The following is a 17,627-nucleotide window of genomic DNA, read 5'->3' on the forward strand; positions in this document are numbered from 1 at the left end:
TGCATACATACATACACACTATTAGAAATGACGGTAACAGGCTTGACAACTGCTGATGCTGGACCAGAACTGAAAAAAAAAAAAATTAATCTTAAAAATCTAAAAAAAATAATTACAGTGGTCCCCCTGTATTCGCAGGGGATGCATACCAGACAATCCTCCCCCTCACGAATGTTTAGAATCCGTGAATAGTTGGAACCCCTATAAAAATGCTGAAAACAGCCTATTTTCGTAGGTAAAACTCAAGAAAGTCCCACTAAGAATTATTATACCTGGTTTTATGATGAAATTGATTTTAAAAAACCAGGAATTTCTGGATATTTCTCAGGAAAATACAGCGAATAAACTAATTTCCTGCAAATAATGGGTAGATATGGTCCAGAGAGAAATCCGCAAATCCGGAGAACGTGAATACGGGGTCCCACTGTAATCCGTGAAAAGATGGGTATATGTACTGTCAAACCTTGGATTTCGTATGTTCGTGTTTTCATACAATTTGGTATTGCAATACACCCCCTGAACACCTGAATAAGCCCTGGTCACTTATCAGCCCGAACCCTCATTTATTAAAATTTACCAAATCTTTGGTTAAAATAAACGATCAGTGTTGCCAATCTTCTGGCAAACACCCTCGTTACCTATTTACCAGCCCACCGCTGGTAGCCCTGCCTCACAGGCCGGTCACACCTGCCCTCTCACGTCAATCACTTATCGTTCGCGGTGGAGTACGGACGTATCCACAGCGAACTTCTTTTTGGTCTTGCCCGGCCTTCATTTGCACCGTTGAATTGATTAAATTTGGTGACGAATTACGCTTTCCTTTGGATTACGGTTTGCATTGCTCTGTATACTTTATCATTAGACATGGATTCGGCTAAAGATGAAACAACACAGGCTATGACAACGACATCAACTTCTGCATCCTCGGCCACGACATCACAGAAAACGACGAGCGGAACTTCAACGACGTATCGTCTTTGCCAACAATGCAAGAAGAGGATGAGTACCCTAAGACACGACAGTCACTCATTATGCGTAAATTGTAGGCCTGTCCAATGTAATGTGAAGACTAGATGTGTAGAATGTCAGGAGTGGTCTTTGGAACAAATGTTAGGGTATCTTAAACATAGGAAAGGTCTTGTATCAAGAAGTAAACGTAGGCAGGAAGAGTCTAATGTAGAACAAGATAGAGATTTAGAGACAGTGCTTTTTAAGAAACTTGAGAGTAGGTTGACATCGAGTATGACGTCTCTGTTTACTGATTTCATGTCAAGGCTGAGTGAAGATAGATCAAGCAATAGGGATACTGAAAGTACTAATCGTTCTTTTCCAGCTCCCCTGCCTGTTCCAGAACCAGCCCTAACCGGTGCTGGGGGTTATGGGGATCCGCAAGCCCACAGGGCAGGATCCGCCGTCCCCCCTGGCGCGGAGCAGGCAGAGTTAGTAGCAGTTTCCCCTTTAATCCCTAACAAAGATGGTAAGTTTATATCAGAATTAGGAGACAAAGTGACAGATAAGAAAATAGCACCAGGTGTGGAGGAAAAGATCTCTTTAGCCTTAGAACAAACAAAGACCAGAAGTAAAGATGACCAGGGTTCTTTCGACCGCTCGATCCAGCGGATTGTATTTTTCCCTCGGGCGTCTATCATCCCGGGGAAAAACAGATAAAGATATTAGTAAGAATGTAATTCAGTCCTCGTCTACTAATAAATTCGTAGAGGAGATTCCTTCTTCTTCTCGAGTTCCGTTCGGTCCGGGGGTTAATCCTAGTCCTTCGGGTAGGTTAGATCAAGGGCTAAATATAGCAGAGTACAATGCTAATTTTCTCGGGCTATCACAAGGGTATAGAACTCTAGTTAGGCAGTGTTTTCTGATGAACTACAGTGACATCAGAAATCACGTGCTTAAGAATTTTCCTGAATTTGAAGATGATCTTAGTTTTGATTTTCAAGGTGGAGATTTTTCAATTTATTGGCTCTCTTTAAAGAAGATGAATGAGGGATGTAGCCCTTCTGAATCTATGTTTCAACTTCCTTCCTCTCTCCTCCTTCCTTCTTCTTCTTCTTCCTTTTCTGTTACTTCTTCGGAACTGATATCTGCTATGCCTTCTGGGTCAGTAGGGGTTTCTATTTCTCCTTCTTCTATGTTTCCTACTTCTGAGGGTTCTTCGACTTTTTTCAATTCCTTTCCTAATAGTCGGGGGGGAGCATCTGATTCCGGTATTCCTTGTTCGGATGGTGTCAGTGGTCAGGTGATTTGGTCGGATAGTACGGACAATGTATCTGTTAGGATGTACCCTTACTCTTCAGTCGTTCCTAAGACTGATACGACAATATCGACAGGGTTTGGGGGTTCTTTGAGCTCACTGCGCACAACCCGAGAGTCAGGTTGGAATACTGTATTGACTGACAGTAACATGGCTAGCTCGTTGGCAAGGGGTGGTAGGAGCATGAACGTTGGTTTTTCGTCAGGGCAAAGAGACAGCACTGACAGTGTAGGTTTTCATCAACCTCCGTACGGGGGTTCATTGGGTTCGAATATCCTTCCAGATTCAGGTATTGCTTCTCTTGGTAACATTCACCATTTAGTCTCTAAAGCTTCGGTAGACGTAGGTTCTCGGGGTACATTAGCTATGACGCAAGGCAGTGTGGATAGAGTACTGAAGGTGCCAGATATGGCGGTTAGGAGTAGCGGAGTGACAGTAGCTGCGGGATGGTCAACACTCCAGGTAGGTAATATGACTAATGTACAGGCAGGAAACATACAAACACAGGTAGCAGGGGCAAGGACAGGAAAGGTGGAAGGGGTAAGGACAGGAGAATTTTTAGGTGTTCAGGCTGCTTGGCCGGGAGTATCTGGCAACCAGAGGGTGGGCGGAGCGAGCGCGGACTGTTGCGTCATCGAGACAGGAGACGCGTAATATGACGATGCCGAGTTCGTCTGCATTCGGTAACACTGCACCTGATAGACAGTCTGCGTTCCAGACTAGTCATTGGGACAGTAGCTCACCTGAGCTGTTGACAACACTGCCGTCTTGGCAGAGTGTCGATACGCCTCGTCATCCACCTGTGCCTATTGACGATATTTCTGGCTGGTGGAGGGAGGGGGTTGGTATAAGTGGTGAAGGGTTGAATTTATCGGTAGGTTTAGGAGATGTACAGTCCGCTTCTATGACAGGGCGAGCTCGGCCTTCGGACGTAATCCAAGAAGACGAGTTGGATGAAGACACAGCTGCTGTTGAGGATCTTTCGAGTCAAGTGCGTGACAGCGAATACAGCAGGATGATTCATTTCATCCAGGATATTTTCCCGCAGGCAAAGGGAGAGGATCAACCGTTCCAGCAGAGTCATTCAGTTTTCGAGGAATTATATGCTACTAAACCTCCCGTAGTGTACTCTTCGAACAAACTTCCTTGGTTCGGGAGAGTCGAACAAGCTCTGAAAGAGGCGGACAAGAGACTAGCTTCAGTGGTAGGACTTAATAGGCAGGACTCGGCGCTCCTTCCTCCAAGGAAGGCGTTGTATGGAGTATCTGGGAACCCTTCGTCGGGGATTCGGGTTCCTCTCAATGAATCTATTGAGGGGTTAATTCCTAGATCTCTGGCTTCATCTAGGCTCGTTAGTGTTTCTCTGAAGGAGGCAGCTGCCTTGGAAAACGTATTCAGGAATCAGACGGAGGCCTTGTCACACACAATGTGGACTCTGTCTGGCTTGATGGGGTTCTTGAAGAAGGATGGTTTTGTTCCTTCAGACCCTGGACTGTTTGATAACCTCATCACTTCAGTTTCCATGGGCCTGGCACACCAGGCAAATTGTGTGGCAGGGTGTACGACATTCATTGGTAAGAAAAGGCGAGACCTTTACCTTAGTCATTTGCCCCCGCATTTCCCGGATCTACACAAAAGGATTTTGTCCCGTTCTCCAATAACATTGACGAGTTCGTTATTTAACGAACAGGAAGTGACCAATATGATGAATTTTGTATCATCAACCTCAACAGTGGAGTCTCAACAAGCATTGATCAGGGTGGCAGCGCAAGGAGCTAGATCTCCAAAAGGAACAAGGATGTCGTCTCCAGGTAAGCGGCGAGCAGATTCTCGTTCTCCTTCTAGGTCTCCAAAGAAGGTTAGATTCGCGAAGAGGTCGGCTCACTCGACTTCCTCGAAGACAGGAGCTTCGAGGAAGAATTTTCGCAAATAGGAGACACCACTCTCGGGAATACCAGTAGGGGGTTGCCTCTCTCAGTTCACCGTCCACTGGAGAGAGTACAATGCAGACAGTTGGGTTTTGGAGGTGCTGGAGAAGGGGTACAAGATTCCTCTTTGTTCGGTTTCCCCCTCTCCCAGACACCAATTCGTCTGCACAGTTATGCTCCTTCATCCATCAGGTGTATAGCTTTAGAAGAGGAGATTCAGGCTCTAATCCAAAAAGGGCATAGAGCCTGCTCCCCCAACCCCAGGGTTTTACAGTCGAATTTTCGTCACAAAGAAGGCGTCAGGGTCTTGGAGACCCATTATAGACCTATCAGAGCTCAACAAGAGGGTGAAATGTACAAAATTCCACATGGAAACCGTGGCTTCAGTGTTGAGGTCAGTTCGAAGAAACGATTGGATGGTGACGGTGGACTCAAGGATGCGTACCTCCAAATTCCAATTCATCAGGAGTCGAGGAGGCTCCTTCGTTTCTCGGGTCCTCCGGGTACCTTCCAGTTCAAGGTACTTTGCTTTGGGCTGACCACGGCTCCTCAGGTCTTCACGAGAGTGATGTCTCCAGTTTCAAAGATAATGCACAGTCAAGGTTTTCGGATGAGAAGATACCTGGACGACTGGCTAATTCAGGCGGACTCCAAGAAAGAAGCAGTAAGAGCGACAAGCTTTTTGCTGGATTTATGTGTGAAGTTGGGTATAAGGATAAACGAAGACAAGAGCGATCTTGTACCTTCACAGGAGAAGACTTATTTAGGGATGAGGATTCAGACGCCTCTTTTGAAGGCTTTCCCGACCTCAGAGAGGGTCGAGATGTTACTAGGCCAACTGGAGGAGTTCAGGTCGACAAGAGAACAACCAGTTTCGGAATGGCTAAGTCTCCTGGGGAGAATGTCCTCTCTCCCTTCTGGTTCCTCGGTCTCGTCTACGGATGCGGTCTTTGCAGGCATGTCTCAGGAATCGCTGGGACTTTTGGGACAAGAGTGCAGTGATCAGCTGGGACGATTCTTGCCGAGAGGATCTTCGGTGGTGGTCAGAAGAACATCATCTGACAACCGGTGTAGAGTTAGACCTTCCGATTCCGGACGTTCATCTGTTCACAGATGCCTCGGATCAGGGTTGGGGAGCAATCCTGGAGGGAGCTCAAGCCAAGGGCCTTTGGGAGGGATCCGGATCGGAGAGAGTCCATAAATTTCAGGGAACTCAGGGCGGTAGAGGAGGCATTATGCACCTTCGAGGAACAGGTGTTAAATCTTACAGTGGCCTTGTTTTCAGACAACTCCACAGCATTAGCATACCTGAAGAAGGAAGGAGGTACAAGATCCTTCAATCTGAACGAAGTGGCACAGAGAATTTTAAGATGGTGCGAGACACACAGGGTAAAGATTCTACCACAATTCATCGCAGGCAAAAGGAATGTGGTGGCAGATGCCTTGAGCAGATCAAGGGAAGTTCTGGGGGCAGAATGGACCTTGGTCCAGGAGGAAGTAGACCTCCTTTTAAAAAGATGGCCAGCAACGATAGATCTTTTTGCCACGAGTCAGAATCACCGACTACCGGTTTACTTTTCACCGGTGACGGATCCTATGTCAGCGGGAACAGACGCGATGTTACAGTCATGGGACGGGATGCAGGTGTATGCGTTCCCTCCTTTCGGCATGTTTGGATCAGGTACTGAGGAAACTCATGGACTGTTTCAAAACACTCAGATGACCCTAATCGCACTCCTTTCTGGCCTCAAAGATCTTGGTTCCCAGGGATCTTCTACAAATGCTAATAATGCCCCCAGTACTTCTTCCTCACAGAAAGGACCTTTTAAGACAGCCACATTTTCATCGGTTCCACCAAAACCTTCGAGTGCTAAGGCTGGCTGCATGGAGACTATCCAGCGAGCAGCAAGAGAAGCGGGTTTTTCACGAGGAGTGGCTAGACAGCTTACTCTCTGTCTAAGAAATTCCACAAGAAGACTATACCAAGTGCGGTGGGCCATGTATAGAAGTTGGTGCAGGTCGCAGGGACATGCCATTTCCAGTCCTACAATTGCGAAAATAGCGGAATTCTTGCTCTTTCTTAGACAAAGGAAGAATCTCTCGTACTCATCAATTGCAGGGTATAGAGCTATGCTTAGTAGCACTTTTCGTTTCCATCTACCTGAAATATCTTCCAGCAGAGTGATTCATGATTTGTTGAGGTCTTTCAAGATTGAGAAGCCAAGGACCCCAATCTCACGCACCTCCCTGGAATCTTTCAATGGTCTTAGGTTTGTTGGCGTCTTCAGAATTTGAACCTTTGGAGAGTTTAACGCTGAAGGAACTGACGAAAAAGGTCCTCTTTCTGGTAGCATTAGCAACAGCTAGAAGAATAGGGGAACTTCAAGCCATCGCGAGAGATATCTCGTGGGTTGGAGAGGATCTGTTCCTGTCTTACCTTCCCGAATTCAGAGCAAAGACAGAGTCAGAGTCTAATCCTCTTCCCAGGTCGTTTAGAGTTTCAGCGTTGACCGACTTCGTGGGAGGAGACGAAGAAGAGTTGCGGTTATGTCCGGTGAGAGCATTTGAGAGCTTACTGAATAAGACGAAGAAACTGAAAACCCAGACCCAGAACCTTATTCGTTTCCCCCAAAAATCCCTCTAGATCGATCTCCAAAAACGCAATCAGCTTTTTCCTCAGGGAAGTCATTCGACAGGCAATAACTAAAGGGTCAACTGCTTCAGATAGTTCAGAGTTGACAGGAGTCAGAGCTCATAGCATTAGGGGAATGGCAAACTTCGGCAGCTTTTCTTAAGAAATTTTTCAGTATCGGCGATTCTGCAGGCAGCAACTTGGAAGTCTGTTTCGGTTTTCACTTCTTTCTACTTGAGGGATGTTCAGTTTCAGTCCGACGAAGGGTTTTCTTTAGGTCCGTTCGTGGCAGCGCGGGAGCAGTTATAGGGGAGTAACCGTTTAGTTTATACAAGTCAGTAATCAGAATTAGGATTAGAGTAGTGAGCAAATATTAGGGATATGTAGGAGGCATTCATGATAGGACATATCACGAGAGGATTCTAAGTATTAGGACAGATAGGAAAGAACAGGTCTAGGCCTATCTTAGGGTATTCTTCCACTTATCAGGCACAGAACAGACAGGCAGGTACAACACTACGGGATGAGGGACAGCGCTACGAACGGAGACACCGTTGCAGACGCACCGATGACGGACACCACAAAACGTTTTTCTTTTCTCCTCCGTACATGAGAGGCCTAAGGCCACATGGGAGGTCTTCAGTTTCCCTCCATACATGAGAGGCCGAGAGCCACATGGGAGGTCTTCAGAGTCCCTCCATACATGAGAGGCCGAGAGCCACATGGGAGGTCTTCAGATTCCCTCCATACATGAGAGGCCGAGAGCCACATGGGAGGTCTTCAGCTTTCCTCTACTCAGGTGAGGCACATAGCCACCTGAGAGGAAACAGGTTTGTATCCCTCCTGCACTCAATGAGTTTTGACCTTTAGAGTAGAGGTGCAGAGTCTTTCCCTCCACACATGGGAGGCCTAGAAGGCCACACATGGGAGATTAGTTTGGACGAGGGACAAAGGAACTTGAGACTGACTCGGGTACTCGTCTCCAAATGCATTCTGGTAAAGAAAATGAGTCGGGTGAGTGCTTAATTATATTGACTGACAACTGGTACAGTGGAGGGCCGGGCAGAGTTGATTCCCCACCTCCAAATTAATGTTGTTAATCGGGCTTATTCAGGTGTTCAGGGGGTGTATTGCAATATGAAGTTTTTATTGTAAAACTAATATTGTAATACCTACCTGAACACCTGAATGATTCCCACCCTCCTCCCCTCTCATACAGAGTTATTGAGTTAAGATTGACGTGAGAGGGCAGGTGTGACCGGCCCGTGAGGCAGGGCTACCAGCGGTGGGCTGGTAAATAGGTAACGAGGGTGTTTGCCAGAAGATTGGCAACACTGATCGTTTATTTTAACCAAAGATTTGGTAAATTTTAATAAATGAGGGTTCGGGCTGGTAAGTGACCAGGGCTTATTCAGGTGTTCAGGTAGGTATTACAATATTAGTTTTACAATAAAAACTTCATTTTCGTTGACTTTTTCCAATGAAATTTTGACTTGGGTTTCTTACATTTCCTAGGAATTTGTACGCCTGGAAACACTTTCCTCCTAACTAGGCCTGTACCTAGCGCCCAAACAAAGCATCCCATGTCTTGTCATGACCCATTCTGCCATTGTGTTTGTTGTTTTTTTATTTGAGTGCAACTGCTAAATAAGCCATTATGGAGCCAAAGAAAGTTCCTTTGCAAGCCCTTTAAAAATAGGCAAGAAACTCTAGAATTTGGGAAAGAACTTGTAGCAAAGTGTAAAAGTGGCGTATGTGTGGCCGATCACATTAGGATGTAGAATCAGCTCCATCCTAGCAAAAAAAAAAAACAGAAATCAAGGCAGATGATGTTGCAAAAAAGGTAATGTCATTGACAAAACAGAGATCACTACTAATTGAAGATGTTGAGAAGTTGTTGGTTTGGATCAGGGAGAAACAGTGAGAGATAGTTTGTCAGAAGACATAATTTTTGAAAAGAGAAGGATGTTGCATGCTGATCTCAGTAAAGAAATGCCTACAAGTGCTGCTGTTAGTAAATATTTAAGGCCAGCAGAGGCTGGTTTGAAAAATTCAAAAAGCAAGCAGACATACATAATGTGCCTACTTCAGTGATGAAGGGACATGTTTGCAGAGTGGAGTGATGAAAAAAATTTTGTGGAGAATTATTATCCCAACAAAGATGTTGTAATCCGTGTCTCTAATATGTTTAATGAGAATGCCTTGTTTTATTTTAGGGAAATTTTAGAGAGAGACATCAGAATCAAATGTCTCGGGACAGTTTTTTGTGTGAATGTAAAAGGGAAGTAACCCCAGATAGTGCCTGTAAAAAACGAAGAGAAGTAGTAACCCTAAATATGTTCTTGATACCTGAAGTCTTACTGGAAGGGGATTCCTCTTCCAAACAATAGCCTCTTCTCTTCCCTTTCCCCATTTCTCCGTCCTCCATACGCTAGCAAGAGTCTTCCATAAAGTTAAGAGTGATGTTAAATGTTTGTTTATCCATTTCATTAATCATTTACTGTATATTTATTTTTCATTGTTTTCTGTATGTAAAACTATTTTCTATAAAATTTATTTATATAATTTTTTTTTTATATTTTTGGGTGCCTGGAATGCATTAATATAAATGAACTCACTTTATGTCTGTGACAGAATGTTGACTTCTGGTAAAGACATAAAGTGAGTTCGTATGTTTGTTGCATAAAATGTGCTGCAATGACAAACATCCTCTGCATTCTTCTTTACCTTACCTAGTTATTTTTGCTTGCAACACTTGGCTGGCTGCCACCGCAAACAGTATGTCATTTTCTAGTACAGGGAGCCCCTGGTTACCTTTGGTATCGGTCACCAGCATTTCAGTTTTATGGCGCTGCTTCAACATATTCTTAACTGGGTTTTACCCTCCGTAGGGTTTATAGCACAGTTGTCTGGTCTGTGGCATAGCCTAAGTGCCAAGACTGCCTTATAGAATACAAACGTAACAAATATGTATCTTTTCCTTGTCTCTTTTATTAAGTTAAACTTTACTTTGCTGTATCCAATAATACTGTATGTAGTCTTATATTACTATTGTATTATAAGATACAAACAAACCTATCATGTTTTGGTTTGGAAAAATCAGATGATGGAATTAAGTATATTTTGCCACATTTAACTCAGTTCAGAGGAGTTTTCTTGCTTCTTTTTACTGCAAATAAATCTCTAGAAACTCTGTTTATATGGGAAAAGGTTGTTTCGTTATATGAAGTGTTTTAAAGTTGAAATGTGACTTAAATACATCTTTTTATAAACTAGATTTTTTTTTTTTTTTTTTTTTTTTTTTTTGTAATAGATGGCGCTGGGAGGCCCCCTTTTCTTATTTATGGTGTGTATGTGTGTAAAAAAATTTAGATTCCTTTTGCTGTCTTTACTGTAGTTCACCATAATATGAGCTTTACATATTTATCTTTTATCAGTGTGAAAACAACAGTAAAGCTACCCTAGTTCTTATATGCCTAGCATTTTATTATTAAAATACTTTTTTCTCCACTATTATTTACGGTCGAGTTTCATTCATGCTTCAGCTACAAATGCAGCCTAAATTTAGCAGAGCTATATTTCCGTGCCGATATTTTCTCTGTAGCGAGTAAATGTATAATCTAAAAATATATCAGTCCTACATAATGTCATTTGTAACTTAACTACGGTAATTATTTACGTACTACCGTACGATGGCTGAAATGCAAGCAAACATTGTTGTTATCGGATTCTGTTCAGTTGTTGTAGCACAACAGCTGCTTTCATTCAGTTGTTTATGGCTATAGCGTTTAAGCAACAATTATAATATTTCTAATGTTTCACAACTTCTTTAACTAGAAGATATGATAAATAAAGAGCTGGAGGAAACATTAGTATTCCGATTAAGGTGATTTTTTTCTCTCATTCTAGGTCAACATTTACCTGTACATTGAATCTGACATTAAAAATTTGTAGAACTACAATGCAGACAACAGTAAATGATTAGGCAAAAAAAATTCCATTTTCATTAAAGACTTATTACATATATTAAAGGGGCCGGCCGGCTAATGCCATTCTTTAAGGACAGGACTTTGACATTCATACCACTTAATAAGGTGACTTGGGACATCTCCAAACCGCATATGATGTTCGCCTCTGACCTTCGGTTTTGTGACGCCAGGGCAAGAGAGTGATCATCTAATTCAGAAACTATTGTCTGCTGTTGCTGGTGGGTTACCTGTCCCTAAGCTGAAGGGGCCGTGAGTTGCACATCCAAAGCAGGTCTAGGTGCGGAAGCAGACATCACGGGAGTGGGAGCAGTCATCTCAGGAGTGGGAGCAGGCATCATGGGAGCAAGAGCAGTCAGAGCGGGAATGAGAACTGATGGTGTGGAAGCCATTGGTGGACGGACGGTTGCAGTTGCGGGAGATGGGAGCGTGCCTAGGCTCTCAGGAGCGGGAGACTCATGCCAAGCCAGGTGCTCAAGTTACAAGTGCCCAGCACAGAGCTTCTGTGGTTTGGAGTCCTTGGGAGACAGCAGCACAGGTGAGTTCCACTGATGAGAAGGCAACTGTGCCAGAGCAAATACTGAGGGATTAACCCTATATCTACAGGAAGGAAGGGTGAGGTCACAGGATTCCTTATGCCGCTTGATTGGCACCAGGGACTTGGGAGCCAAATGCAGATGCCTTTTCAATGGCCTAGAAGTGTTCACGTAGCCTCTTATGATACCGGTAATCAGACTGAGTCAGAACTGGATGATAACGGCGCTCATCCACATCCCTTGGACCTCTGGTATGTCTTTCTCCCTGGTGGTGGGGAGCGGGACAGTGACCTTCGTCTGAGAGCCAATGGGACAGGGAACCACCACCTCCACTGATTTTCACTACACTTTCTCCACTTTGTCCATGACGACTCTAAGAGACGCCCCCAACTCCTAAACAGAACTTATTACTAGGTTGAACTTCTTATCGAACTTGGAGTTAATCTAGACTCTAGACTGGCAATGGCATCATGGGAGTTGAGTGCTGGAGTAGGAGGAGGGAGAGAAGGAGGGCTGAGGATAGGTGAAAGATTGTTACCAGGAGTAGAAGGAAGAGCCAGACCGTAGTCTGCCTTAGGCCTAAGGAAAGAATCCCTATTGACAGAAGCCCTACTTTTGGCTCTAGCGGCTGTCTTCCTGATCCTGTTCTTTTCTAACCTATTTAGGTGAGATTCCTAAAACTTCTGCCTACTACTTTCATCCCACTCCTCACACTCATTGCAGGTAAGATCTCTCCTATATACATATCCCCTACAATTGCAGCACAGTGTGTGCATCATAACACACTTTGGTCAATCTTGTCTTGCAGCCTTTGCTGCAATAGTGAAGACTGGAAGTACTACAATCCAACATACTAATATTCTAAAGCTAAAAGAAGAAAAAAAGCTAAAGAAGTTAATGCAACCAAGCTGAAGGCAATAGATGAAAATACAACTAAAGAGAGTACATCACCGACTTCAGCAGGCAATCTAAAAATGGCGAACATGAATTCAGGAGCAAGACGACGTGTGGTCAGTTGTGCAGCAAGAATAAGAATGACGCCATTGGCTTCTGCCACTCACGAGCTCTCGTTGTGGTGGGCGGGACCTGTCACCCCCAAATTGCAATAGTCACTTGCGTGTGAATTTTTTAAAATTTAGGATGCCGTGCGAGACTAATCATTAGCTAAGTAATTACTTGGTAAGTGACTTATAAAAAGGTTATTTTAAGGATGTTTCTTTTTTTTCTTTTTAATACTACTATTTACAGTTCATAGTTATATCCTTGTTGGTTTGATTCATGAATAAAATGTAATTTTGTTCTTGCCATGTAATGCCTGTTCTATACTCTTGCTGTGAGACCTGCTGCTTTGAAGTTTTTTGGTTAGTGAATAACTATGAATTCACCCATTGTGGAGAGTATATGGAAGGGACATTATTCATCTGGACTTAATTCAAATAACCACACAGGTACAAGCTTAAAAACTCCAGTCAATCCAGGGGTTATTCAAAGAGCATTTGTATCATGCTGCAATGGCTACTCTACATTTTGAAAATATGCTCTTGAATGTTGTAATAAAAATTTGCTAAAGTTTATCGCATTTATAAGATATATAAGATATAAATTAAGTATCCTTTTATCATTCATTATGGAATAGGTGCACCACCTTGTAATGCATTACAAGAAAAGATGAGCCAGTGAGTGTTAATGATTCCTCCAGTTGGGTATTCACCTGCAAATTTAGCCAGTGTTTGGGGTCTATGAAATTTGAAGGACTTGATTTTCTAATTCAGCAGTTGCTGGTAAATTAATCCTTTTTTTTATATAAAATTTATTTATTTTAATCAGGAAAAGTTGTCTCCATGAAGAAAGAAGAGCTAAGAAGACTTTGTGATCATTTTAACCTGATGGTAGAAAATCCTCTGATGGTCCTTAATCAGGATATGTCCAGATCATTCCTAAGTTCTCTGGTATGTCAACCATTATTTTTTAAATTGTTCTTTATATCATATTCTGTTTAGGGTTGTGGAACGGAAAAAACAAGCGTGTTTTTTTTTTGGAAAAAATTTTTTTTCCTCAAAAGAAAAACAGCCTGAAAAAAACAAGTAAAATTTGTTTTTTGTTTTTTTCAATTTTCTGCATTTTTTCACATTCTGTTGCTTCCTAAGCCACACATAATGTCTAACTGTTCTTATATTATCCTATACACATACAATTATTCCCTGTAATTTATTATGCATCTGGGTATTATTGAAATTATTCCCTGTAATTTATTATGCATCTGGGTATTATTGAAATTATTCCCTGTAATTTATTATGCATCTGGGTATTATTGAAATTTTAAAAATTATTACATGTACTACATCTTGTTTGGTTAGGGGAAAAAGATACCGTACTGTCCGTACATAGCGCATTCATTCATGCTAATGTTATTTTGACAAAGATACTCTTAAGCTTTGGTAACAAGGCAATTTAGCACTAGAAAGAAAAATCTGTGAAAATAGAAATTGTGATATTAGAAAAATTCACCTCAACCATATGAGTTTGAGTTTTATGAGTACCATAAATTAGTGTCGTAATCATATTAACATTTCACATTTGATCATTAGTATATTCAGTTATCAAACATGTTCTACTTCAATTTCTCAATCATATCTTAAACCCATATTAGAAGCTTAAACCTAAAGATTTTCAATGCATTAAGAAGTACTTAGGTATATCTTAGTTTTACCAGACTACTGAGCTGATTAACAGCACTCCTAGGGCTGGCCCGAAGGATTAGATATTTTTACGTGACTAGGAACCAATTGGTTACCTAGCAACGGGACTTACAGCTTATTGTGGGATCTGAACCACCTTGTATCGAGAAATGAATTAAGAGTTCAAGATAGGAAGAGAGGTAAGAAAACCATATGAAGGGCAGTAGCTTCTTACAAATATGTATGGTACATGTACTTTTAGGTATTAAACATGTTAAACTGTTACTTGTATGGAACTCATATCAACGAGATAGGTTCCGGAACCAAGGTAAAGGTGCATTACATTTACATATCAGTATATAGTTAAAACATGAAGTAATGGTATCAGTTATTTCTTGTAACTTGGATGCATTAGGAATTTAGGACAAGCAGAGAGGTGTGACTGTGTGAAAACCATATGAAGGTAAAAAACCCTGAAAGTAATTTATTTAGCAACAGTCTTGCTGCTCTGAATCAAACATGTTCAAAGTGAACTTGTACCTTACTGGTATCATAAGGGACCAGAGGCAGAGTAAATGGGATTGGATGCATCACATAGCAGTGCTAGTAGTTGTGCTTGGAGAGGGTGGAAGGTTAATGTGTTTGGTATAAGTGGTGGTAACTGTGATATAAGTTAAAGAAATTACATTGCCAGTGTTATTCTGTGACCAGTAAAAGAAATATTTGAAAGAGATGCAGGCTCAGCATTTCTTTTTTATCAATAATTGAAAAACTGTCAGTATTGGCAAAAATTGAATATTTTTTTTTTTAGATTATATTGGCAGTGTTATTTTAAAGAGCATTTTCAGTTGAGCGTTTCTTTTTCTGTAGAATTGTATACAGTACATGCATTTCTTTTCATGGTTGAAGCAACTAATGAAGGTCTTGCTTTTGTTCTTTATAGATTATTATAAATGACATCCATAAAAAATTCAAAGCTTTAAGAAAACTTTTTATGGGTGGATACCTTTATTTTAAATGCTTCATGTTCCGATCTCATTGAATGAGAAAAATTATCATTTTTATGTTAGACCCTATAGGTCACATTATATCTATAAAACATATCTCTCTACTGTAACTTCAAGAACATTTTTTATTTAAATTTTCTTAATTTAATTTCATAGTACTATTTCATTGCTTCACATTTTGATCTCAAAAGAAAATATCATCTTACTCAAATGGCTAGCAAAAATACCATTATATTTTGAGACTGAAAGGGAAATTCTTAGTAATACTTCATATATCTCAGGTTCTAATTATCAATTAAAGAAGCATTTATACCCATAATATCATTATTTTAATGATTCCTCTAATCTAGAAGGAAGGTGGAAGTCTTAAAAAATATCATATGGCCATATTAAGTATTAGCAGGATCACCAGAAAGGTCCAGAACATGAAAAATTGCGGGAAAAGAAAAAAACAGAAAAACTTAAAAAAACACTAAATAAATTTTTTTTTTTTTTTTACAACCCTAATTCTGTTTATATTGTATTTTTCCCAGTTATTGTAGCTGTTGCTAAAGATTTTGAATTAAACCTCCATGAAGCACCACTGACTGACCTCATATTGTGTTAGTATCTAGTGTTGAGTGTGTTGCACTGCAGTAGTAAGTAAGAGTTCTTTACCACACTCCATTAACCCCTAGTTGTATTGCTTTCTCTTTGCTTTGATGTCTTCTTTCTTTTAACTACCCAGATATGCGGGTTCGATTCTTGGCCATTCCATTTAGGAGTGAGAGATGTGTATTTCTGGTGATAGAAATTCACTCTCGACGTGGTTTGGAAGTCCCATAAAGCCATTGGTCTCGTTGCTGAATAACCACTGGTTCCATGCAATGTAAAACACCATACAAACAAACAAACTACCCAGATACTATTATACCAAGTAACAGTTCTTTTTTTGGCTCTGGAAGTTACATATATGGCTCATCATTGGACATTATTGAAAAGCTTAGAATTAAGTCATAATGAAAGTCTTAGAATCTGCACTGGATTACACAAGTCTTCTTCAGATACAAGATGAAAGTGATAAACCAGATTCTCTCTCTGTCTCTGTCTCTCTCTCTCTTTCACTAGCTGTAATCAACATTTTCTCCATCATCAGAACCAAATCATCCTTGGATTGATGTATACATTAAGTACGTTTATACACGTACTGTATCCAAAACCTTGCATACACCTATGAACATCACAAGCAACACATGATAGTGTAGAGGACATAAAGCTCCTATTAGACAACCCCATAGGGGTTATTGCTATCAGTGCATCTCATGTGTTGCACTGTAGACATTACCTAAGGTTCTTTGCAGCATTCATTTGGCCCGTAGCTGCAACTTCTTTTATTATTTTACTGCACCTCTGTTTATATTATTTTTCTTCCATCTTACTTTCCACCCTCCAAAAAATTGTTTCATTGTGCAACTGTTAGGTTTTCCCCCTGTTACACCTTTAAAAACTAATTGTTCATATGTAGAATAAACCTTCGGTCTTAACATTAGGATAATCATCCAGTGCCAGCAGGAAATTTCTTAAAAAGCAATCAGGAATTGTAAAGCAAGGAATCTGTGGCATATGGCAACTCATGTATATAAAGTGGAAACTGGTCACCTATCATGATTTGAACCCTGTAACGTGTCAGTCTTTCTTTAATTGCTTTGGAGAGATGAGTTTCAATTAGTTCTCCTCCCCCAAGATGTTTTTTTTTTTACCTAAATCTGTGGTTTGTTTTATATTTATCTAGCCCAGAATTCCTGTGGCCATCAACATTTTCAGACAGCCTTCCAGGATTCTTGTGTTCACATTCCTTTGGGGCAGATGCAAATTGCAGTAGATGTGCCTCACGCCTTTTCCTCTGCTTTGCCATTGGCTGGTTATGTGTAATGCTGGTCTGTCTCCCAAGGGGATGTTGCCCTATCAGGGAGAGAGGGGCCTGCTATGCTTTGTTCTTTAGCATTTTACATTTGTTATATTGAAGATATTTTGAAAACATTTATGTTATAACTTTAATGTTTTATGTATCTTTGATTTCAGCTAGTTACACATTTTCTGGGAATGTGGTAAGGTTTTAGTCATTCAGAATTGTATATTTCGGGATGTTCGAGGCGTTAGGGTTTCGTGTTGTAGACAAGGTTTTTATGCTAGGATTCGGCTGTCTAGCACAGGAGTATTCTTACACTTCTTCAACATTAATTTTAATGACGTATGATTGTGTTCTTTCCATCTGCTTGCAGGATCAGTCTTGAATGCCATCTTGTCTCTCCCGTCAATTTTAGTGGGGAGTAGCGTGAGTCATATGTCTCCCTTCCCTTTATCTTGACAGATAAATGATTCTTTTCACTCTCACAGGATAGAACAGAGCATGTTATTTGTTTCATTACAGGCTCTTCAGTTGTCAGCCCTGCCTTGCCTGGAAGTTTGACAGCACCAGCATTCCGCTCAGATCTTGGGAATCCCTCTGCTTCACTTGCCTCTGACAGAGATGCCTTCACTAAATTTGGTATGCTCGTTGGTGCTGTGAAGAGAACGAGTTTGGAACCCAGTCATTCCTGTTGGCAGTGTTCCTT

General features: G+C 41.3%; 1 protein-coding gene across 3 annotated transcripts in view; it reads left to right on the forward strand.

The window, feature by feature from the left end:
• LOC135227060 (structural maintenance of chromosomes protein 6-like) overlaps positions 1-17,627 on the forward strand; it is a 287,005-nt gene that overhangs the window by 11,620 nt on the left and 257,758 nt on the right. For all 3 annotated transcript variants that reach the window (XM_064266876.1, XM_064266875.1, XM_064266877.1), the window contains exon 6: positions 13,176-13,297. In XM_064266876.1, the coding sequence (XP_064122946.1) occupies positions 13,176-13,297 (122 nt within the window). The remainder of the gene's footprint in view (positions 1-13,175; positions 13,298-17,627) is intronic.

Source organism: Macrobrachium nipponense, chromosome 15, assembly GCF_015104395.2.
Source record: "Macrobrachium nipponense isolate FS-2020 chromosome 15, ASM1510439v2, whole genome shotgun sequence".
NCBI lineage: Eukaryota > Metazoa > Arthropoda > Malacostraca > Decapoda > Palaemonidae > Macrobrachium > Macrobrachium nipponense.